This window comes from Entelurus aequoreus, linkage group LG01 (genome assembly GCF_033978785.1).
Source record: "Entelurus aequoreus isolate RoL-2023_Sb linkage group LG01, RoL_Eaeq_v1.1, whole genome shotgun sequence".
NCBI lineage: Eukaryota > Metazoa > Chordata > Actinopteri > Syngnathiformes > Syngnathidae > Entelurus > Entelurus aequoreus.
In genome coordinates this window covers 28813860-28838909 of record NC_084731.1, presented here as the reverse complement: position 1 = coordinate 28838909, position 25050 = coordinate 28813860, and the positions used below count along the sequence as shown (strand labels likewise).

Here is a 25050-nt window from a genome sequence, read left to right as displayed (position 1 = left end):
CTCTTTTTTCATTTCTTTCATTTCTTCTTTCATTTCTTTCATATCCTCTTTCCATCCATCCATCATTTCTTCCCATTTTTCTATCATTTCTTCTTTAAATTCCTGGAATTGTTTTTGTAGTATCCCTTCTTGATTCCCATCATGTCCTGTGCCCAGCTTCAAATCAGTCTTTCCAGTCAATCCTTTAACTTTTGGCATCGCGGCAGTCGCTGACGTCAGTGCCTCTTATGTCTTAAGGGCAGTTACTTCTTTAGCGACTTGCGGCACTTTTAATTTGTTTTTTCAACAATTTCGTACCTTACGCCGTTCAGAGATCAATTTGAGGTGTCACCCTGTCAACTTATATCCCGACGTCGGGATCACTTTAAAACAGCTGTAAACTCGCCGTAGCCTTTGGTTGCTAGGCAACCGCTTTGAACTGCGGGAGGCGCCTTTGGCTTGAGGCTAACTGCTCTTCCACTCGCCTTATTTCAGCGTATCAGTGCCTCTCAACTGACCAAAATCAGATCGAAGATGCCAGGTGACTCTCCTCTGGCTGTGATCGCAAATCAGTGGTCAAAATCTTCAGACTTAACAAAAACTCTGGTAGCAGAAGTGGAGCTTTTTTTCTTTGCGTCCTTTCTCATTGACAGGAACTGACGTGTTGCGGTTAATAGTATTCTATCTTTATTTGTCATTATTTATACGTTCTGAATAAATGATGTGATAATGTTCATTATTCAACTCATTGGTGTTAATTTTCAATCAAGATAATAAAATTACACTACCGTTCAAAAGTTTGGGGTCACCCAAACAATTTTGTGGAATAGCCTTCATTTCTAAGAACAAGAATAGACTGTCGAGTTTCAGATGAAAGTTCTCTTTTTCTGGACATTTTGAGCATTTAATTGACCCCACAAATGTGATGCTCCAGAAACTCAATCTGCTCAAAGGAAGGTCAGTTTTGTAGCTTCTGTAACGAGCTAAACTGTTTTCAGATGTGTGAACATGATTGCACAAGGGTTTTCTAATCATCAATTAGCCTTCTGAGCCAATGAGCAAACACATTGTACCATTAGAACACTGGAGTGATAGTTGCTGGAAATGGGCCTCTATACACCTATGTAGATATTGCACCAAAAACCAGACATTTGCAGCTAGAATAGTCATTCACCACATTAGCAATGTATAGAGTGTATTTCTTTAAAGTTAAGACTAGTTTAAAGTTTTCTTCATTGAAAAGTACAGTGCTTTTCCTTCAAAAATAAGGACATTTCAATGTGACCCCAAACTTTTGAACGGTAGTGTATATCAAAATCAAATTACAGGATCATAAATATTATTTATGTACCATATTTTTCGGACTATAAGTCGTAGTTTTTTTCATAGTTTGGCCGGGGGTGCGACTTATACTCAGGAGCGACTTATGTGTGAAATTATTAACACATTACCGTAAAATATCAAATAATATTATTTAGCTCATTCACGTAAGAGACTAGACGTATAAGATTTTGTCGGATTTAGCGATTAGGAGTGACAGATTGTTTGGTAAACGTATAGCATGTTCTATATGTTATAGTTATTTGAATGACTCTTACCATAATATGTTACGTTAACATACCAGGCACGTTCTCAGTTGGTTATTTATGCGTCATATAACGTACACTTATTCAGCCTGTTGTTCACTATTCTTTATTTATTTTAAATTGCCTTTCAAATGTCTATTCTACTCCAGTGCGACTTATATATGTTTTTTTCCTAATTTATTATGCATTTTCGGCCGGTGCGACTTATACTCCGGAGCGACTTATACTCCGAAAAATACGGTAGTTTGCTCATTTTCCTCGACTTGTGAACTAACGTGGTTTCTTTTTTTTTACATATGTAGAATAATCTACAAAGCTACAAAGAATAGCTATTGCGACATCTAGTGGACACATTTAGAACAGCAGTTTCTTTCATTCAAAAATTTCGGCTCATTTTTATACTTAGCAAACTCATCCCGCGGGCCGGATAAAAACCTGTTCGCGGGCCTAATCCGGCCCACGGGCCATACGTTTGACACCCCTGGTCTAATCACATCTTTATTCTGTGCCAACAACTTGTCCATTTTGGCATGCTGTTGCCCACTTATCTTGTTTGTTGCAGCGTTCTGCCCTGCTCTCTGCTGTTTACAAGGAGATGCTCATTTGGATAGCCCGTAAAGGACAATGCCTTGACTGTCACTCTAATAGCTATCCAAGTCCTTGATCTCCTCTCCCAGTAAACATCATTACCACACAGGGAAAGCGTACACCATCACAGTGTGCAAACAGACACGCGTCCGAGACACACTCTCGAGCTGCTCGTCCGAAGCGGCCCTAGCAGATTAGAAGTGATTATAAACAAACATGGAGGATTAATCCTGTGTGCTCTGTCTGCTTTTCCAGTCAGCCAGCCAGGCTAATTATCAAGTGGGATATCGTTAGTGTAATCGCACGCCTAGACACACAGACACATTTTCAAAACTGCCTTACTGTGTTTGTTCAGTCCATCACTTTGTGTTGATTTTTTTTTTTTTTCTTCATTTTAGTTAGTGTATTTTGTGTCCTACTGCAAGAAAGCAGCATCTGAGGCTGAATGGTATACGTTAGTGTGCTGAAACTGTCATGCCTGTGTTAGCTTTAGAAATGATAACCAGACGTACAGTCGTGGTCAAAAGTTTACATACACTTGTAAAGAACATAATGTCATGGCTGTCTTGAGTTTCCAATAATTTCTACAACTCTTATTTTTTTGTGATAGAGTGATTGGAGCACATACTTGTTGGTCACAAAAAAACATTCATGAAGTTTGGTTCTTTTATGAATTTATTATGGGTCTACTGAAAATCTGCTGGGTCAAAAGTATACATACAGCAATGTTAATATTTGGTTACATGTCCCTTGGCAAGTTTCACTGCAATAGGGTGCTTTTGGTAGCCATCCCCAAGCTTCTGGCAAGCTGCTGGTTGAATTGTTGACCACTCCTCTTGACAAAATTGGTGCAGATCAGCTAAATGTGTTGGCTTTCTGACATGGACTTGTTTCTTCAGCATTGTCCACACGTTTAAGTCAGGACTTTGGGAAGGCCATTCTAAAATGACTTGATAAGAAAGTAAACATTTTTTTTTACAGAATGAAAAACCGCCTGTACATGAATAAAGGTATTTTTATGTCGATGGTTGAATGGAACATTTCATTTGATTATTTATTTTTCAATTTTTGTTTCTTTGTCTTTCAGCTTTGTCGGAATCACTCCTTAAACATGTGGAAAAATACAGTTGTGGTCAAAAGTTTACACACACCTGTAAAGGACATAATGTCATGGCTGTCTTGAGTTTCCAATAATTTCTACAACTGTTATTTGTTTGTGATAGAGTGATTGGAGCACATACTTTTTGGTCACAAAAAAACATTCATGAAGTTTGGTTCTTTTATGAATTTATTATGGATCTACTGAAAATGTGACCAAATCTGCTGGGTCAAAAGTATACATACCTGTACAGCAATGTTAATATTTGGTTACATGTCCCTTGGCAAGTTCCACTGCAATAAGGCGCTTTTGGTAGCCATCCACAAGCTTCTGGTTGAATTTTTGACCACTCCTCTTGACAAAATTGGTGCAGTTCAGCTAAATTTGTTGGTTTTCTGACATGGACTTGTTTCTTCAGCATTGTCCACACATTTAAGTCAGGACTTTGGGAAGGCCATTCTAAAACCTTAATTCTAGCCTGATTTAGCCATTCCTTTACCACTTTTGACGTGTGTTTGGGGTCATTGTCCTGTTGGAACACCCGACTGCGCCCAAGACCCAACCTCCGGGCTGATGATTTTAGGTTGTCCTGAAGAATTTGGAGGTAATCCTCCTTTTTCATTGTCCCATTTACTCTCTGTAAAGCACCAATTCAATTGGCAGCAAAACAGGCCCAGAGCATAATACTACCACCACAATGCTTGACGGTAGGAATTGGTGTTCCTGGGATTAAAGGCCTCACCTTTTCTCCTCCAAGCATATTGCTGGGTATTGTGGCCAAACAGCTCAATTTTCATTTCATCTGACCACAGAACTTTCCTCCAATTCATTGCAGACCTGCTTTTTTATTGTTTCTCTGTTGACTCTTGATCATCCTGACCGGTTTTCTCTCAGCAGCATGTGATGGCTTGCGTTTTCTTCCTGATCGTGGCAGTGACAAAACTGTGCCATGCACTTTAAACTTAAGAACAATTGTCTGCACAGTTGCTCTTGGGACCTTAAGCTGCTTTGAAATGGCTCCAAGTGACTTTCCTGACTTGTTCAAGTCAATGATTAGTTTTTTCAGATCTGTGCTGAGTTCCTTTGACTTTCCCATTGTGGCGTTTGTAACCGAGTCATATGACTGCATCACATGAGCCCTATTTAAATGGGCTCAGAGAAGTCAACAGGTGTCATCAATCATAATCACTCACATGACGTTAAGAGGCCATGCCATGAAGCTAATTTGATTTGATGGTAACTTTTCTACAACACCAACATTGATAATGTATGTTGCTGTATGTATACTTTTGACCCAGCAGATTTGGTCACATTTTCAGTAGACCCATAATAAAAGAACCAAACGTCATGAATGTTTTTTGTCACATACAAGTATGTGCTCCAATCACTCTATCACAAAAAAAAAAAAGAGTTGTAGAAATTATTGGAAACTCAAGACAGCCATGACATTATGTCCTTCACAAGTGTATGTAAACTTTTGACCACGACTGTATTTGTACAATCTTACATTGAAATTGTACTTCTGGTTCATTAGCAGAAGACTTCAGTGCCATTTTTTTTAACCTGTAGCAAAAATGATGTCATGTATTATACTGCCAGTGTGTAATGTGTATTGTTTGACCCACTTAATCAGCTTGTGAGATTCCCATCTGAAAAAAATGAAAACATGGGAAAAAGTCCAGCACTCATGTTTGGATATCAAATCTCATCTGACTTCATATCATCTTTTTTTAATGTCATCCTCCCAGCACATGCCGTTTTTAGCTCGCCTTGTTCTAAATCCACTTCTTCAACTTTTCATTCTCAGGTTGAGGCTATTCTTGTCAACATTTTTGGGGGGATCGTCAACTGTGCCATCATTGCCAATGGTATCACCAAGGCATGTCGAGAGCTGGAGCTAAAGGTGCCTCTGGTGGTCAGGCTTGAAGGTAAGAACATGACTTTCACCTTTTGTCTTTTTAGACTTAGACTTCCTTTTATTGTCATTCAAATTTGAACTTTACAGTACAGATAAAAACGGAATTTTGTTGCATTTTGTCATGGTAGTGCAGGATAAAAGAGCAATAGCTGCAGATTTAAATAAATAGATTGCTGTACAGATAAATATATTGCACTTTTGCATATGCATCCATGTTTATGGATGTATGTTATATTGTCTTTATATTCCAGCATTTTGGGGGGGAATTGAGGGGATTATTATGATGCATTCAAGAGTCTTATGGCTTGAGGGAAGAAGCTGTTACAGAACCTGGAGGTTCTGTTACGGAGGCTGTGGAACCTCTTTCTAGAGTCCAGCAGTAAAAACAGTCCTTGGCTTAAAAAGTTATGTTAAAAAAAAAAAAAAAAAGGTCTTTATAGATTTTCTGAGCCCTGGTCAGGCAGCAGCTTTTTGCGATTTCCCGGATAGGAAGTTAGGGCTGCACCGATTCATCGATTATTTTGATTAAAAAAAAGATGTAATTTGTGTTGTCGCCTCGATGATTTGTTTAATGAATAAAATGGGCTGACTTTGTTTCTGCAAGACTGCTCCAATAGAGAGCACATAGGAGCGGTGTACCTATTGGTGATGGAGGTCACACTGCGGGTGATGTGGCCTGCGTGGAAAGAGAGCTAGGTGGAAAGAGAGCAAAGGGCCCAAAGAAGACCAAAGAGTGGTTTTGTGATCATTTAAAACTGAAAAAGACAGACATTGTGTTGAAATGTTTGCACTGCCAAACAAAGCTGGTATTTTACAACAGCACATTGTCAATAACGCATCACATTACAACTTTTTTTTTTTTTTTGGTGTGCAATGTGTACGCTAAGATAGTGATTTTGTTTAAATTATTATCTATACATAGGGCAATCGTTAGTGTGCAATATTTATTATCTATCACTTATTTTTAGTTTTTCCATTATGTTTTACTTTTGTTACTGTATGTACACATCTGCGCTGCAACTACATAATTTCCCCATTGTGGGATAAATTAAAAGTATATCGTACCCTATCCTACCTTATTACCAGAAAAATCTTTTGCATATTTAAGAGCAACAAACAAGCAGAAACGAGGTACACGTCTACATTTGCAGCTGGCACCATCTTATATATTTGACTTGAATAACCAATGTTTTATTCAAAGACATGTTGGCTTGTGAGGACATGTTAGCATCTACAGTTTGTATGTTAATGCTGAAAATGTTTTTTGTCTAAAACTTAAACACCACTCCCCCAATGAATACCTTTTTCAAATGTGTATGTTAAATACATTGTCAATTTATCAAACTTTTATCAGTATTTTTTCTTGGTTTGGTTCTTTATTATCTATTCCTTTGTTTTATTTTTTGGGGGGGTATTTTTTTTCAAACTTATTTTTAAGTAATGTTGAGTGATTCTCCCATGGTAAAAGTGCAAGTATAATGTGTGCTTTTATAAGAAGAAAGACCAAAGATTATTATCAAAATCCTTGTTTGTTTCAACTATGTTCCCTAAAAAAACACATTGAAGTTAGAAATTGTGTTTTACTTAATTACTAAATTAACTGAACAAATTATTAGATGTATTACTCCATTACAAAGATCATTTATAGCTGCATCCCTATTTTGTTCCGGGCTTAAGTGTGTGTGTTTTGTCTTTAAATGATGGTGATCTTGAATTCATTCATACTGTCAGGCTCGTTTGTGCTCTCATTGTGTTAGTAGACTGTAGGGTTGTACGGTATACTGGTATTAGTATAGTACCGCAATACTAATGAATCATATTCGGTACTATACCGCCTCTAAAAAGTAACCCCCCGCCCTCCCGTCGTTGTCACGTCGTGACATTGCTGGTTTATGAGCAGTCGAGCATGTTCGGCAGCGCACAATCACAGAGTACTTACAAGCAGACACAGTGTGTAGACAGACAAGGGAGAACAGACGCATTTTGGCTTAAAAAGTAACGATAAAGGTGAAGTTATAAGTTATAAAACTGACACGCCCTCAGGAAGAGGTGCTTTAAGACATGGCTAGCTAGCTAACGGCTAAAGTCCATCCGCCGTCGGCAGTGTTGTAGCTACTTCTAAATCACTAATCCTCGCCTCCATGGTGACAAATAAAGTATGTTTCTTACAAGTATCATCCCTGCAGGACGAGGAATAGCTAAACATGAATGTAAACAAATGCCATGGGTGGATCTACACCTTACATCCACTGTAATGATACCAAGTACAGGAGCGTATGTAGTCGATACTACTATGATTACATCGATATTTTTTAGCATCACAAAATCTTCTTTCGTTTTAAAAAAATGTATATTTTGTTTATAAACTCAGGAAATATGTCCCTGGACACATGAGGACTTCGAATATGACCAATGTATGATCCTGTAATGACTTGGTATCGGATTGATACCCAAATTTGTGCTATCATCCAAAACTAATGTAAAGTATCCAAACAACAGAAGAATAAGTGTTTATTATATTTTAACAGAAGTGTAGATAGAACATGTTGAAAGAGAAAATAAGCAGATATTAACAGTAAATGAACAAGTAGATTAATTATTAATTTTCTACCGCTTGTGCTTAATAATGTTGATAAAAGAATAGAATGATAAATAACACAATATGTTACTGCATATGTCAGCATCTAAATTAGGAGTCTTTGTTTGTTTACTTACTAACAAAATACAAGTTGTCTTGTATGTTCACTATTTTATTTAAGGACAAACTTGCAATAAAAAACATATGTTTAATGTAACGTAAGAATATTTTGTTAAAATAAAGCCAATAATGCCATTTTTTGTGGTCTCCTTTATTTAAAAAAGTATCGAAAAGTATCAAAATACATTTTGGTACCGGTACCAAAATACTGGTATCGGGACAACACTAGTAGACTGCCTTATAATGTCTTTAAACTATATTTAAAAAAATATCTGTATTCATTTTTCTGGCCCATGATCTCCTTTTTTAACTGCTAATCCCACAGTCTGATGCATACAAGGAACAAAGATAATGACATGTTCACCCAGTTATTCTACGGGAGTGTGACCCAATTATCAGAGTACATTACTAGCAGAAAGGTAATAAGACTTAAGAAGCACCAATTTGCCATCTTGATTTCAACTTTGAAACCATTGTGTTATTGTTGCCCTACGAGCGTATTCATCTTCATCGCGGCCCAGTCTCCCAGCACCAAGACAGCGCATTTCTCACATGTGTCACATTCTGCCACACCCGTCATTAGCGGCAGCCGGAATAACAGCAGAGACACCGCTGATAGGCACACCTTTCAACCTGTGTATGCTAATAAAACCACTTTGTGTAGAGTGTGATGGAAAGAGTGACTCTCAGGAGCACCAGGAGAGTCTATGGTTTGCTTAATTGTCTCGATTCTTGTGTGTATGCGCGCGTGAAAAATCCCCACTGTGTGTCCACACACACACGGAAATATGGTTAGTGGGTCAGGGCGTGTAAGCTGTTTCCAGAAGCCGACTGTGCATAAAGGTACAGCAGTGAAGTGGTGACTTGGCAAGCTCACCAAAAAAAGCTGCTACTAGTAAGAATAATGTGTGCAATCACCATTCAAAAACAAATATGTCAGCAAAGAAATCACGCCGGTGTGAAAAAAGCTATAACAAGGCCAGATGGGTTACTTATTCTAAATAACTGTTGACTATTTAACATGGGAAATTGCAGGCAAGGTGCTAAATAATATATTCACTTAGAGCAGGGGTGTTAAACTCATTTTAGATGGGGGGGCCACATGGAGAAAAATCTACTCCCAAGTAGGCCGGACCGGCAAAATCACTGCACGATAACTTAAAAATAAAGACAACTTCAGATTGTTTTCTTTGTTTAAAAATAGAACAAGCACAGTTTGAAAATGTACAAATCATAATGTTGTTGGTGTTTTGTTTTTTTACACTTACATGTTGCGGTTAATAGTATTCTATCTTTATTTGTCATTATTTATACTTTCTGAATAAATTATTTGATAATGTTCATCAGTCAACTCATTGGTGTTCATTTTCAATCTATCACGATAAAGAAATAATATCAAAATCAAAATACAGGATCTTATTCATGTAGTTTGCTCATTTTCCTCGAATGATATACTAACATCATGCTGTTTATTTGTTTTTGCATATGTAGCATCATCTACAAAGATACAAAGACTTGCTATTGCGACATCTAGTGGACACATTTAGAACAGAATTTTATTTCATTAAAAAATTTCGGCTCATTTTTATACGTAGTAAACTCATCCTGCGGGCCTTACATTTGACACCCCTGACTTAGAGTGTGTCTGAAATCTGTCTTTATGTAGCTAATTACAAAAGCAGCCAATTGTATATGACTAAGTATAACTATTATAAGTAGAGATGTCCGGTAATATCGGACTGCCGATATTATCGGCCGATAAATGCTTTAAAATGTAATATCGGAAATTATCGGTATCGGTTTCAAAAAGTAAAATGTAGGACTTTTTAAAACGCCACTGTGTACACAGACGTAGGGAGAAGTACAGAGCGCCAATAAACCATAAAAGCCACTGCTTTTGCGTGCCGGCCCAATCACATAATATCTACAGCTTTTCACACACACAAGTGAATGCAAGGCATACTTGGTCAACAGCCATACAGGTCACACTGAGGGTGGCCGTATAAACAACCACCTCAACCTCCTCATGCTCTCTCAGGGACAGCATGTCCCAAATTCCAAGCTGCTGTTTTGAGGCATGTTAAAAAAAAATAATGCACTTTGTGACTTCAATAATAAATATGGCAGCACCATGTTGGCATTTTTTTCCATAACTTGAGTTGATTTATTTGGGAAAACCTTGTTACATTGTTTAATGCATCCAGCGGGGCATCACAACAAAATTAGGCATAATAATGTGTTAATTCCACGACTGTATATATCGGTATCGGTTGATATCGGAATCGGTAATTAAGAGTTGGACAATATCAGGATATCGGCAAAAAAGCCATTATCGGACATCTCTAGCCTTGTATGTTTAAAATTATCAAAATACGTAAATATTAAATGTTATTATAAAGGGTGAATGTTACTACATAACATATAAAACCCTAATGGAGGTGTTTGGATGTTTTTTAAGGGCTTTATAGGCACAATAGAGCAGCTTCCACAGGCTCCATCTTAAGCTGACTTTTTATTGCAAACATTTACTTTTTAGAATGCATTAAAATGTCTTTCATAATGACTGTGAACAATAGGCAATTTTCCCCCCAAAAATGCAGTTCCCGCCATTATACATCCAGTGAAAATCCGGGGTAAGGGTTGTAGTTCAGCAGTTTAATTTCTTATCTCAGACGTTGATATCTAACCTGACTCACCAGCCCTAGAAGGTCACTGCTAGTGGTTGGCGCAGCCATGTTTTCTTGACCTGGGCCTTATTCAAGCTTTAGCTCGTGGGTCATTGCATCTTGGGTTGCAGTCTTGTGGAGAAGATTGGTCGGGAATCAATCAGCTCAGCTTGCGAGGCTGGCTGCAGGGCAGTGGGCACGGTCCAGCGCTCTTCAACCGGATCAGAATGGATTAACTGGCACGCTTTTAATTGGGAAATCTCTTTTAAATGGCTTGGGTTGATTGCATTGGCCCCGAGTTTTGTATTCTCCTTTTGAAGAAGATGCATGTGGTCGTGACGCTGGCAAAGTCGGAGGAGTGAGTTAAAAGACGTCCGTTAGGTGTTTCAATTAAATCAAATGTTGTCCAAGGGCCAGAATTGTTTTACCAGACAATGTGAGGGCCAGATTAAGGGGGTGGGTCTGCAGGTCGGTAGTGAACTGTTGGTCACAAAAAGAGTTACTCAAATCTTAGAGGCCCACACATATATTTTACAATACGTTCTATTTGTGGAGGCAGGTCAGGTTACAAGTAGAGATGTCCGATAATATCGGCCGGCCGATAAATGCTTTAAAATGTAATATCGTAAATTATCGGTATGTTTTTGTTTTTTGTTTTTTTTATTAAATCAACATAAAAAACACAACATACACTTACAATTAGTGTACCAACCCAAAAAACCTCCCTCATTCACACAAAAGGGTTGTTTCTTTCTGTTATTAATATTCTGGTTCCTACATTATATATCGATATATATCAATACAGTCTGCAAGGGATACAGTTTTTTTTTTTTTTTGTTTTTGTTTTTTATTAAATCAACATAAAAAACACAAGATACACTTACAATTAGTGCACCAACCCAAAAAACCTCCCTCCCCCCATTTCTTTCTGTTGTCAATATTCTGGTTCCTACATTATATATCAATATATATCAATACAGTCTGCAAGGGATACAGTCTGTAAGCACACATGTTTGTGCGTGCTGCTGGTCCACTAATAGTACTAACCTTTAACAGTTAATTTTACTCATTTTCATTAATTACTAGTTTCTATGTAACTGTTTTTATATTGTTTTACTTTCTTTTTTATTCAAGAAAATTTTTTTAATTTAGTAATCTTTTTTTTTTTTTTTTTTTTTAAAGTACCTTATCTTCACCATACATGGCTGTCCAAATTAGGCATAATAATGTGTTAATTCCACGACTGCATATATCGGTTGATATCGGTATCGGTAATTAAAGAGTTGGACAATATTGGAATATCGGATATCGGCAAAAAGCCATTATCGGACATCCCTACACTTTGCACATGTTTAGTAGATCAGCTTTGCATGTGCTATCAAGTTTGCACGTGTTTTAGTACACACACACCAAAAAATAACATGCAGCTTGATATGCCAATGGCACTGCATATAATTTTGTTGTTCTCACTGCTAAATGTTGAGAAAATGTCTCTTCAAAAATGAATGTCCTTTGTGTAATAATGCAGTTTTAAATTGGACATCTTCATAACGCCAATAGTCTGCATTAATAAACACATGAGTCATATTGGAGGGAGAATAAATGTAAATGATTCAGTGCAATTTTCTTGGAATTGCTGGTGTTCACTGTCCACTTTTCTTATACCGGCGGTCTTAGAACATGCCATTTCCCTGCAAACGACGCTTCAAAGGCCGGCAACATGTGAGCGGCTACAAAAACAAAAAATGAAACTTAAAGGGTAACTATGATGATTTTAATCCACATTTAAAACACTTCCTTGTGGTCCAAACAAATGTATTCAATCAATGTTTATTTGTATTTATTTTATTTATGTATTTATTTATTTATGTATTAAATATGCTTTGGAGTAAATTCTACTAAAATTTTCACTCTAGCGTCACTTGTATAATCTGTTCCCAGAGTGTGTGTGTGTGTGTGTGTGTGTGTGTGTGTGTGTGTGTGTGTGTGTGTGTGTGTGTGTGTGTGTGTGTGTGTGTGTGTGTGTGTGTGTGTGTGTGTGTGTGTGTGTGTGTGTGTGTGTGTGTGTGTGTGTGTGTGTGTGTGTGTGTGTGTGTGTGTGTGTGTGTGTGTGTGTGTGTGTGTGTGTGTGTGTGTGTGTGCGTGCGCGTGCGCGCGCGCGCTTGCATTTCTACCTCTTCTTGAGACATCAACAAGGAAAATAACCTTCCTTATGAGGACCGGTGAACAAGTTAGGACATAAATCATGGTCCCAATACGGAAAACCATTGCATCTAATAGAGAATGTCTCAGTTGCACCCCCTGGTGGTGAAATCTATCAAAATTAGGGTGGTTCCAAAAAGGTGGGATTTTTCAAATTGACTGTGTGTCGGTTTTAAAAGTGCTCCCCCTCTGGCCAACATATGTAATGACAAGTGTGTGTAAAAATGTGAAGTGCTCCCCCTCTGGTCAACATATGTAATAACAAGTGTGTGTAAAAATGTGAAGTGCTCCCCCTCTGGTCAACATATGAAATAACAAGTGTGTGTAAGAAATTGAAATGCGCCTCCTTTGGCCAAAATTAATCAAAACTTTTTTTTTTAAATTATATAGAGACATACTGTAATAACTTGAAGTAAATAATGAAGATTAAAATCCAATTACAAACCAAAAAATAAAAATTAACTAAAAGCAGTCTTTTTCTCACAATGTGTCGACTTTTTTCATATCAAATTGGGAACAATTCCCCATATTCTTTCTGTTTCTGTAATATTGCAATATTTTCTCGTAAAATTATAACTTTTCCTATGTCAAATTACTTTTTAATGCAAAATGGTGACATTTGTCATATAAAATTCTGACTTTTATCACAATATTGCCATTTTTTTTTTCTCGTGAAATAGTGACATATTTTGAGTAAAATTATGACTTTTGTCATAATTTTGAGTAAAATTATGACTTGTCATAATTTTGGCGAGTTAAATTCCAATTATTATTATAATATTGCCAAAATGTTAAAGTTTTCTTATAAAATTGTGACTTTTGTTGAGTACAATGTTGACTCTTTTCATAAAATTGCCAAAATGTTGAGCTTTTCTTGTAAAACTGCAACTGTTATTGAGTAAAATTCCAACTTTTATCATAATATTGCAAAAATGTTCAGTTTTTTGACTTGCGTTGAGTAAAATGATGACTTTTATTATAACACTGCCAAAATTCTAAGTTTTTCTTGTGAAACTGTGACCTTTTTCTTGTGAAATTCCAACTCATTTTTCACAGCAAACTTTGAAAAGCACAAATTATTATCTGATTGTCAATATGGGTTCCGTCAAAATAGGTCAACTTCATTAGCTTTAAGTGATTTAATAGAAAACATTACTAATGGTATCGAGAAGAATAAATTCGTTATAGGAATTTTTATTGACCTGCAAAAGGCTTTCGATACCATTGACCACCAGATTTTGGTAAATAAACTGGAAAACTATGGCATAAGGGGAGTGGCAGGGAAATGGCTGAAGAGCTACTTGAATGAGAGACAGCAGATTGTTCAGATCGACCAATACCAATCTACACTCATGAACATAACCTGTGGAGTCCCCCAGGGGTCCATACTAGGACCCACACTATTTATAATGTATATCAATGAAATTTGTAAAGTATCAACACTGCTGGAGTTCATCCTCTTTGCTGACGATACAACCATTACATGTGCAGGTGACGACATGAAGCAACTTCTGGCCTCTGTAACTGAGGAGATGATAAAGTTAAAAACTTGGTTTAATACCAACAAATTGTCTCTGAATGTAAAGAAGACCAAAATCATGCTCTTTAGCAATCGAAAAAGTAATATACCCATCAGGATTGTTATTGATGATACACCAATAGATTATGTTCAACAAAATTCATTCTTAGGAGTGGTAATAGATGAAAATATATCATGGAAGCCTCATATAAGTTACTTGAGGACAAAGGTTGCTAAATGTGATGGAATGATGAGGAGATCATGTCATTTATTGAACACCAATGCTCTGCTGTTATTGTACCATTCATTTATTATGTCGTATTTAAATTATTGTGTTGAAGTCTGGGGAAATTGTTATAAATCCCATCTACAGCCTTTAGTCACTCTGCAGAAAAAGGCCATTAGGATTGTGTCCAATGTTCACTACAGACATCATTCAAATCCACTATTCATGGAGTTAAAGCAACTTAAACTGCACGATGTCATCAAATTTAAAACTGCTCAAATTATGTTTAGGGCATCCCAAAACTCTCTACCATCCAATATACAGAACCTATTCCAGGATAGAGATGCTCACCATAGGTACAGTCCAAGAGGAAACAACAAATTATATTTGCCTAAATTTAGAACAACTTTAAAGTCAGTGTGCATTTCAGTGCGTGGAGTCAGTCTGTGGAACAACTTAGGGGAAGAGTTAAAAACGTGTTCTAACATGATTCAATTTAAAAGACTGTTTAAAAAAGAAGTACTGAAGAAGTACGAGGAGGAAAGAGAGTGATGCCCTCAGCACAGAGCGATGGGAGGGAGGTGTATGGTCAGAGAGTGTTTGGGCCTGTGTATGTATGTGTGTATGTGTGTGTGTGTATGTGTGTGTGTGTGTGTGTGTGTGTGTGTGTGTGTGTGTGTGTGTGTGTGTGTGTGTGTGTGTGTTTGTTTTGTCTCGTCTTGTCTTGTATCAAAGTAACAGTGGTACTATTGTATTGTTAGTGTACAGGAGCTTTTCTTGTTTTTGTTTGTATAGTATTGTTCTTGTATTATATTGTTTATGTTAAATGTGGAATAAGTGAGAGGGGTTGGGATATTATAAGCATCTGCTTCATCCAACCCCTTTTCAAGCCTTGCATAAATGTCTCTGCCAAAATGTAAAAAAAAAAAAAATAATAAAAATGTTTTGTTGTACTGTGCAGGTTTGAAATAAATACTTCAATTCAATTCAATTGTTATTCTTGCATAGTATGTATTTATTATAAATGTTGTAAATACAAATATTTATATATCTAGAAACGGTGGTGGTACCAAAGAGGTAGGCATTTTTCAGAGGTCTCAAGAAGGTAACAAATACAAGTGTGTGTGTGTGTGTGTGTGTGTGTGTGTGTGTGTGTGTGTGTGTGTGTGTGTGTGTGTGTGTGTGTGTGTGTGTGTGTGTGTGTGTGTGTGTGTGTGTGTGTGTGTGTGTGTGTGTGTGTGTATACAGTATATTATACAGTATAATGAGCTTGTCCCAGCTATTTTTTTTCTACAACTTTTTTCTAATCTTCATAAACATTATATAGATGTCACAAAGGTACACTTTTACACTCGCATACCGAGTCCAACTCTGCATTAAAAAAAAAACTGTTTTAGCAGTATTATTATCACTTCACATTGGTGTCATTATGCGCTTGCCAAGATAAGAAAATTATACTGAATCATACATTTTGTGTGTTTCCTCGTAGCCTGAGAAGCTCCTACTACCTCAATTCACTCACAGATTAGTGCTAATATTGATATTATGTAATAAAAACACTATCGTTGGCATTGGGATCAGACACTCCTATCATCTTTAGCTATGTTTATATGTTGACAACCGTCAAGACAATGTAAGCAACATGAAGACGTATCAATGACTGGCAGCAGATCAAAAGAAAACCTTAATGCACCACTCACGTGTCTCTGGCGTGCATTCTGATGAGGACCATTTGATGTTTGACTCACGGGACGGTGATAGGAGGAGCGCAGCTCAAACAATTTTGGCTGCAAAAAGAAAAACCCGTACTGCTCGCTGCTGATAATTATGAGGCTTAGCGCTCAGAGTCCGAACAAGAATGATGACATCGGATGATGAAATTTTAAAAGTTTTAAAAAGTAGCTCTCAGTAAATAGTTTCAAAGTTGGTGAAATATTCGGTTGCACTGGATCACGGGTTGTTAATCTTTACTATCGAAAGAGCCATTTTGTGCCATCTCACACTTAAAGGGAAACTTCGGTTTTTTTCAACCTGGGCCCTGTTTTCATAATTTTTTCTGTATATGTGAGTGCTGGATAAAACATTTTTTGAGGTCGCGCCAGTATTGAGCAGGGCAGGCAGCCTCCAGCCCAGCTAACGCTCGTACACAGGGCAACTGGCTCTCGTCAAAATTCGGCCTATAAACATGCATTTTTTTCACACTGACAGGCTCAGATAGTTACAATGAGTGTCCGACAACATACTAGAAAGGAGAAATTAACGTATGTCTCTACCTTTAGCTGGAGATCGCTGTTTGTTGTGAGCTGTGTCCAAATCTCACCACGCTACAAATCTCGTTCCGAAATCTCGCGATAACTCGCGACAAAACACCGGTGGAAAAACAGTTACCTGACTGAGGTGAAGAGAGATGACTGAAGTGATTTTCTGTTGGAATACAGCGTAATCCAACAGAAAATCACTTCAGTCAGACTGAAGTGATTTTCTGTTGGAATACAGCGTCATTTCACGATATTGCCATATTTATGCTGAAAGGATTTAGTAGAGAACATCGACGATAAAGTTTGCAACTTTTGGTCGCTGATAAAAAAAGCCTTGCCTGTACAGGAAGTAGCGTGACGTCACAGGTTGTGGAGCGCCTCACATCTGCATATTGTTTACAATCATGGCCAGCAGCAGCAAGAGCGATTCGGACCGAGAAAGCGACAATTACTCCATTAATTTGAGCGAGGATGAAAGATTCGTGGATGAGGAAAGTGAGAGTGAAGGATTAGAGGGCAGTGGAAGCGATTCAGATAGGGAAGATGCTGTGAGAGGCGGGTGGGACCTGATATTCAGCTGGGAATGACTAAAACAGTAAATAAACACAAGACATATATATACTCTATTAGCCACAACACAACCAGGCTTATATTTAATATGCCACAAATTAATCCCGCATAACAAACACCTCTCCCCTCCCGTCCATATAACCTAGCAATACAAATCAAACACCCGCACAACACACTCAATCCCACAGCCCAAAGTACCGTTCACCTCTGTAAAGTTCATACAGCACATATATTTCCCCAAAGTTACGTACGTGACATGCACATAGCGGCACGCACGTACGGGCAAGCGATCAAATGTTTGGAAGCCAAAGCTGCGTACTCACGGTAGCGCGTCTGCTATCCAACTCAAAGTCCTCCTGGTTGTGTTGCTGCAGCCAGCCGCTAATACACCGATCCCACCTACAGCTTTCTTCTTTGCTGTCTTCATTGTTCATTAAACAAATTGCAAAAGATTCACCAACACAGATGTCCAGAATACTGTGGAATTTTGCGATGAAAACAGACGACTTAATAGCTGGCCACAATGGTGTCCCAATATGTCTGCTACAATCTGTGACGTCACGCGCAAACGTCAACATACCGAAACGTTTTCAGTAGAATATTTTGCGGGAAATTTAAAATTGCACTTTATAAGTTAACCCGGCCGTATTGGCATGTGTTGCAATGTTAAGATTTCATCATTGATGTATAAACTATCAGACTGCGTGGTCGGTAGTAGTGGGTTTCAGTAGGCCTTTACGCAAAGAAATCAAACAATGTACTAATATGATCCACTTCAAGAAACTCTTCCAACTTGAAGTGTTTACAAAGTACAAAGAAGAAGAACCATGATAAATATTCTGAATTTATTTAATCCATCCATTCATTTTCTAGATAATCTTACTTATCTCACCATATGAAATATAAGTTACTTCACTAATATTATTTATTTATGTATTTATTTGTATTGTTATTACTTATGGAGTATATTGTGAATACATTGAGAACAGGAAGTGAACAATAGTTTTAGCAACTGCCATGTAATGGAAAAGGGGTAGGATTAAATAAGCTCTACTTTTTCCTACTCCTTTTCGAACATGTTGAATAGAGAAACTGGAAATGGTGATGTATCATGTTGTATGCATGCATGTTCCAAATAAACACAAACTCAATTCAAGTTACAGATAGCCCCTTTAGGTATATGTATTAATTTAACATTTTAATTAGCCTCTAATCCGGCCCTCACACGGTCTGCTGAGCTAAAATTCTGGCTCTTGGACAAATTTAATTGAGGACCCCTGACCCAGAAGAACACACCCTGTTGTGCGCCAAGAACATAACATGAGCCTAAAACGGATAGTTCCTCCTTCGTCAATTCAAGCCATTGTAGTTCGAGCAGAATTTGGCACAACTTTGGGAGCTTCTGCATCAACACAACTCCTCTGACGCCTCTATTTGGCACAACCCCAAACCTTATTACCCCGCTGAAATATGACGTCCTGTAATTGAGTCACACATTAAAGTGACATTCTCGCTAAGCTTGCTAATTAGAGTGGCGACGCAACAGAAATATCCGATGTAGCACCACGTGGTGAAGCGCTCAGTCTTATTCTGTTAAACGGTGCGTTTAAAGCCCCTTCGCTGAGCGGTCTGGTGAGGATGCTGACTAAAGGCATCACTCAGAAGCTTGGAAAGAAGTCAAAAGTTGTGGGAAATTGGTGACTGTGTGGTTTTGAAGGGACTCGAGATTCTTGTCACGACTTGTCAAAAGAAAAAAGATCAGCTCTGCAAGCTAAGCAGCTATTGATGTTTTTAAATAGGTCCATTAGACCTCAGCGATACTGTACAGCATCAAGCTAACTATAAATAAAGTAAAGGAAGACAATAGGAATGGGGGGAAATAGTACAGGGTTCGTACGGGTGCTTAAAAACCTTGAAAATGTTGTGTTCTCAAGGTTTGAAAAATGCTAGAATTTTGGGTGAAGGGCTTGTAAATGCTTGGAAATGTTCATCATATTTCTCGGCAGTCTGACTCAATAGGCTAATTATAAAATGGACACAAATAAAATAAATGTCCTTAAAAATGAAAGCTACACGCTTGATCTGTTGGCTTTGCACGAGCCCTTACATTGCGTTGTTGTCACGCCAGAGCCGTATATGCGGCTCTGTGTCGCCCCCAAGAGGACAGTGGTGCATCGGTCCATCATGCCGGGAGGTTGTCGTTTTAACCCTTGTGTGGTGTTCGGGTCTGTGGGACCCGTTTTCATTTTTTATTATGAGAAAAATGATACAATTAATTAATTTTTCAAACTGAGACTCACTGACTTTGGCTCATTTTCTGTGAAGAACATATATCAGAATACATATTTAATGACCACACACCATACACCCCCCCTACACATTTCTATTACATATAGATGTCCTGGTCCACTGGACCCGGGGCTAATAGAAGTGTGGAAATTGATGTTCTGTGTACCACACGCACCCACCTACACACACACACACACACACAGCAGGCCTAGACAGGAGGAGGACAGAGTGTAGGTACACAGAACATCAGAGGGTCAAATGTGCGAGAAAATGAGAGCAGACAGTGTTGACAAACAATGTTGCAACCTTGTGTGGGAACCGCAGGTGCAGAAACACAAAAGAAGAATCCCTGTGGGATGCAGAAACTGGCAGAGATATTTTCCGTGCAACGTTCATATTGTTGTTACTCAGCCAGCGTTGGTGGGTCTGATGGACCCGTTGCATTTTGTGGCTTTTAATGCCTCACAATCAAACACTTTTGTGTTAAAATACTGAACAGATGTTTATTGGGATAAGGTAAACATCTGTTCAGTATTTTAAAGGCCTACTACCGACCACGCAGTCTGATAGTTTATATATCAATGATGAAATCTTAACATTGCAACACATGCCAATACGGCCGGGTTAGATTACTAAAGTGCAATTTTAAATTCCGCGCAAAATATCCTGCTGAAAACGTCTCGGTATGATGACGCCTGCGCGTGACGTCACGGATTGTAGAGGACATTTTGGGACAGCATTGTGGCCAGCTATTAAGTCGTCTGTTTTCATCGCAAAATTCCACAGTATTCTGGACATCTGTGTTGGTGAATCTTTTGCAATTTGTTCAGTGAACAATGGAGACAGCAAAGAAGAAAGCTGTAGGTGGGAAGCAGTGTATTTCGGCCGGCTGCAGCAACACACACACGTAGCCGGTGTTTCATTGTTTACATTCCCGAAAGATGACAGTCAAGCTTTACCATTGGCCTGTGGAGAACTGGGACAACAGAGACTCTTACCAGGAGGACTTTGAGTTGGGTACGCAGACGCGGTACCGTGAGTATGCAACCAGAATGTTGCCATAAGCATTTTGTTTAATTTGTATGTGTAACGCAGTACGCAGCTGCGGCTTCCAAACATTTGATCGCTTGCCCGTACGTGTGTGCCGCTATGTGCATGTCACGTACGTAACTTTGGGGAAATATATGTGCTGTATGAACTTTGGGGAGGTGAACGGTACTTTGGGCTGTGGGATTGAGTGTGTTGTGCGGGTGTTTGATTTGTATTGGCGGGTTATATGGACGGGAGGGGAGAGGTGTTTGTTATGCGGATTAATTTGTGGCATATTAAATATAAGCCTGGTTGTGTTGTGGCTAATAGAGTATATATATGTCTTGTGTTTATTTACTGTTTTAGTCATTCCCGGCTGAATATCAGGTCCCACCCGCCTCTCACAGCATCTTCCCTATCTGAATCGCTTCCCCTGCCCTCTAGTCCTTCACTCTCACTTTCCTCATCCACGAATCTTTCATCCTCGCTCAAATTAATGGGGAAATCGTCGCTTTCTCGGTCCGAATCGCTCTCGCTGCTGGTGGCAATGATTGTAAACAATGTGCAGATGTGAGGAGCTCCACAACCTGTGACGTCACGCTACTTCCTGTACAGGCAAGGCTTTTTTATCAGCGACCAAAAGTTGCGAACTTTATCGTCGATGTTCTCTACTAAATCCTTTCAGTAAAAATATGGCAATATCGCGAAATGATCAAGTATGACACATAGAATGGACCTGCTATCCCCGTTTAAATAAGAAAATCGCATCTCAGTAGCCCTTTAACATAAAAGTATTTGATTGTGAGGCAATAAAAGCCACAAAATGCAACAGGTCCATCAAACCCACAAACGCTGGCTGAGTAACAACAATGTGAACGTTACACAAGGGTTAATGAACATTGGATGGAAAATGACAAATACAAAGTTTGGATAAAACGTGGACCAAATCCACGTGTAGCCTGCTGCTAAGTATGCAAAAAGGAAATCCAACATGGTTCGATGTATTTTTTCTCCATTGTTTTGGTTGTCTACTTAACTTGTCTGACTACCTCAGTTAAAGCAAACAAGTTGCATGTTGTCGTTTTGGTTTAAATGCGTTAAAATGGTTACATTAATGGACTTGTTTGTACTGTGAAGGTCATGTAATGTATACTTTGTAACCTTTTTCACAACTTAGAGCTGAGTTCATATGAATGATTTTGTAGTTTTTACACAACATGGTTGCTTGCATTACTTGCTCTATTATTTGCGTTGTCTACTTAACTTGTCTGGCTATCTCAGTGAAAGCAAAAAAAAGTTAACTTTTGTCTTTGTTGTTCATTTGTTATCATAGCCACAGTTATAAGGCTAGACATGCTTGATGAAAGGTGACTGAGGTGTTGTGAAACAAACAACATATTTTCCTTTAATTTATTATCCTTATATTAATGTGGAACAGTTTTGTTAATAAATGAGTGAAATTGACATTTTGAGGGTGCATGTGTTTATATCACATTATGCAGTTTACAAGCACAAACACGGTGTGAATCAATCCGCGCTGTTCGATGTCATTGAGTGCTGTAAGTAAGAAAAAGAATAAGAAATAAAAAATAAAAAACACAAATGGAGACACATTTGCAAACACCAATGACATTGAATAGTCACACATTTTCTATGCCCCATTCAGTTAATGATAACTGCTGGTTCAATGTTAGGCTTAGGTTTTAGCAGATTTTCCGTATTTTGCCTACAGACAGCATTTGGTGACCTCAAACAACAAGGCTATGGATTGATTCACACTGGTTTTCGCCTTTTAATTTTAAATTTTAGTTTTAATTATTTGTATTATAACTATTGAATTTAATAACATTTATTTGACTGATACCCCAATTTTGGAGACGGCGTGGCTCGGTTGGTAGAGCAGCCGTGCCAGCAACCTGAGGGTTCCTGGTTCGATCCCCGGCTTCCGCCATCCTAGTCACGTCCGTTGTGTCCTTGAGCAAGACACTTCACCCTTGCTCCTGATGGGTCATGGTTAGGGCCTTGCATGGCAGATCCCGCCATCGGTGTGTGAATGTGGATTGATTGATTGATTGAGACTTTTATTAGTAGGTTGCACAGTGAAGTACATATTCCGTACAATTGACCACTAAATGGTAACACCCGAATAAGTTTTTCAACTTGTTTAAGTCGGGGTCCACGTAAATTGATTCATGATACAGATATATACTATCATATATACTATCATCATAATACAGTCATCACACAAGATAATCACATTGAATTATTCACATTATTTACAATCAGGGGTGTGGAGGGGGTGGGGGGTAGGATATGGACAGCAAGTAGTGGACATATAGAGAGAGAGAGAGAAAGAGAGCGAGAGAGAGAGATCAGAAGGCATAAGAAAAAGTATCTGCATTTGATTGTTTACATTGGATTATTAGCAATCCTGGGAGGGTGTTAGTTTAGGGTAGAAGTTGCCTGGAGGTGAACTTTAGTGCGGTTTTGAAGGAGGATAGAGATGCCCTTTCTTTTATACCTGTTGGGAGCGCATTCCACATTGATGTGGCATAGAAAGAGAATGAGTTAAGACCTTTGTTAGTTCGGAATCTGGGTTTAACGTGGTTAGTGGAGCACCCCCTGGTGTTGTGGTTATGGCGGTCATTTACGTTAAGGAAGTAGTTTGACATGTACTTTGGTATCAGGGAGGTGTAGCGGATTTTATAGACTAGGCTCAGTGCAAGTTGTTTAACTCTGTCCTCCACCTTGAGCCAGCCCACTTTAGAGAAGTGGGTAGGAGTGAGGTGGGATCTGGGGTGGAGGTCTAGAAGTAACCTGACTAGCTTGTTCTGAGATGTTTGGAGTTTAGATTTGAGGGTTTTGCAGGTGCTAGGGTACCAGGAGGTGCATGCGTAATCGAAAAAGGGTTGAACGAGAGTTCCCGCCAGAATCCGCATGGTGCTTTTGTTGACCAGAGAGGAGATTCTGTAGAGAAATCTCGTTCGTTGGTTAACCTTTCTGATTACCTTGGTTGCCATTTTATCACAGGAAAGGTTAGCCTCTAGAATGGAACCTAGGTAGGTGACCTCATCTTTCCTGGTGATAACAATGTCACCCACTCTTATGGTGAAGTCATTGACTTTCTTAAGGTTGATGTGGGACCCAAACAGGATGGATTCTGTTTAGTATCAATAGTATCAAAGCGCTTTGAGTACCTTGAAGGTAGAAAAGCGCTATACAAGTATAAGCAATTTATCATTTACCTTTTGAAGGGTACTGGAAAAACTGAAAAAAAATTGATCTTGAAAGTCCTTAAAAAGTGTGTGAATTTGGCCCTGGAAAAGGTGCACGAACCCTGTAGTAAAATCCTGTGTGGGGCAAGCCAAGATGAGAGTAGGTCTCTAGCAGCACCTAGTGGTTGCAGGTGAACACATACCCATCGCCTTGGACACCACACACACACACACACACACACACACACCCAGAGGCGCTGCATCCAGCTGGGTTCTGTCCTTGTCTTTGCTGCTGTGAGATATCAGCGCTCCCTTCTGCTCATAGTGCCATCGACTCTCTTTCTCTCTCTCACACACACACACACACACACACACACAGACACACGTGCAGATAAATGCCAGATAAATTGCGTGTTCTGTCCTCAGACTTGGAGTACACAGACGCAGCAGTAACTAAACAATGCCGCACGCACTTCACACCTCATGAATATTTATGAAAGGGGGGAAAAAATAGCAAACCTGCACATGTTATTTACTTTATCACGCCACTGAATGTCCTTGCTGTAGACATTTGTCTTTTGCTGAATATGTCATGCATTATGGATGCGTGTCTTGTTTTATCTAGTGCCGCTTCGCATACGTGCAAATTGGTTTTAATGATCCGACTGATCTAAAACTGTGAAAACCAGTATAGCTCCACGTGGACGCGGGCAAGTAAAATATCGGTTGCTTCCGTAATTGAATCAAGACACTCTATCGTCCTGCTGGTTCCGGCGTGAGGCCTCTTCCTGCCCTTGCACTAATTAATTACACTCCAGAATTGATTGTTTGCACAGCGAGCTAGGAAGAGATGTGTTGGAATGACTTATTTTCCGCTTGTAGAGAAGAGATGAAATATTAGGCGTTAAGTGGCACTGTTAATAGGATTTCTGACAAAAAGGCTATTGATCTGCTTGTCGAGGCAGCGAGAGCATTGAGAGCTGCAACCTGCTAGTGCTTAAATTTGGTGAGAGGGAAAAACTGGTCGCTTCTAAATAAAATGTATACGCATTTATTGCTGGGTATTGTGGCCAACCAGCTCAATTTTTGTTTCGTCTGACATCACATGGACAAAGATAAGACCTTCTAGAGCAGGGGTCACCAACGTTTTTGAAACCAAGAGCTACTTCTTGGGTACTGATTAATGCGAAGGGCTACCAGTTTGATAC

At 38.7% G+C, this 25050-nt stretch overlaps 1 protein-coding gene across 1 annotated transcript in view; it reads left to right on the top strand.

Annotated features, from left to right (window-relative positions):
- The window catches only part of suclg2 (succinate-CoA ligase GDP-forming subunit beta), a 248757-nt gene that overhangs the window by 210735 nt on the left and 12972 nt on the right, over positions 1-25050 (top strand). Inside the window, exon 10 of the mRNA XM_062047002.1 lies at positions 5060-5180. Coding sequence (XP_061902986.1) covers positions 5060-5180 — 121 coding nt within the window. The remainder of the gene's footprint in view (positions 1-5059; positions 5181-25050) is intronic.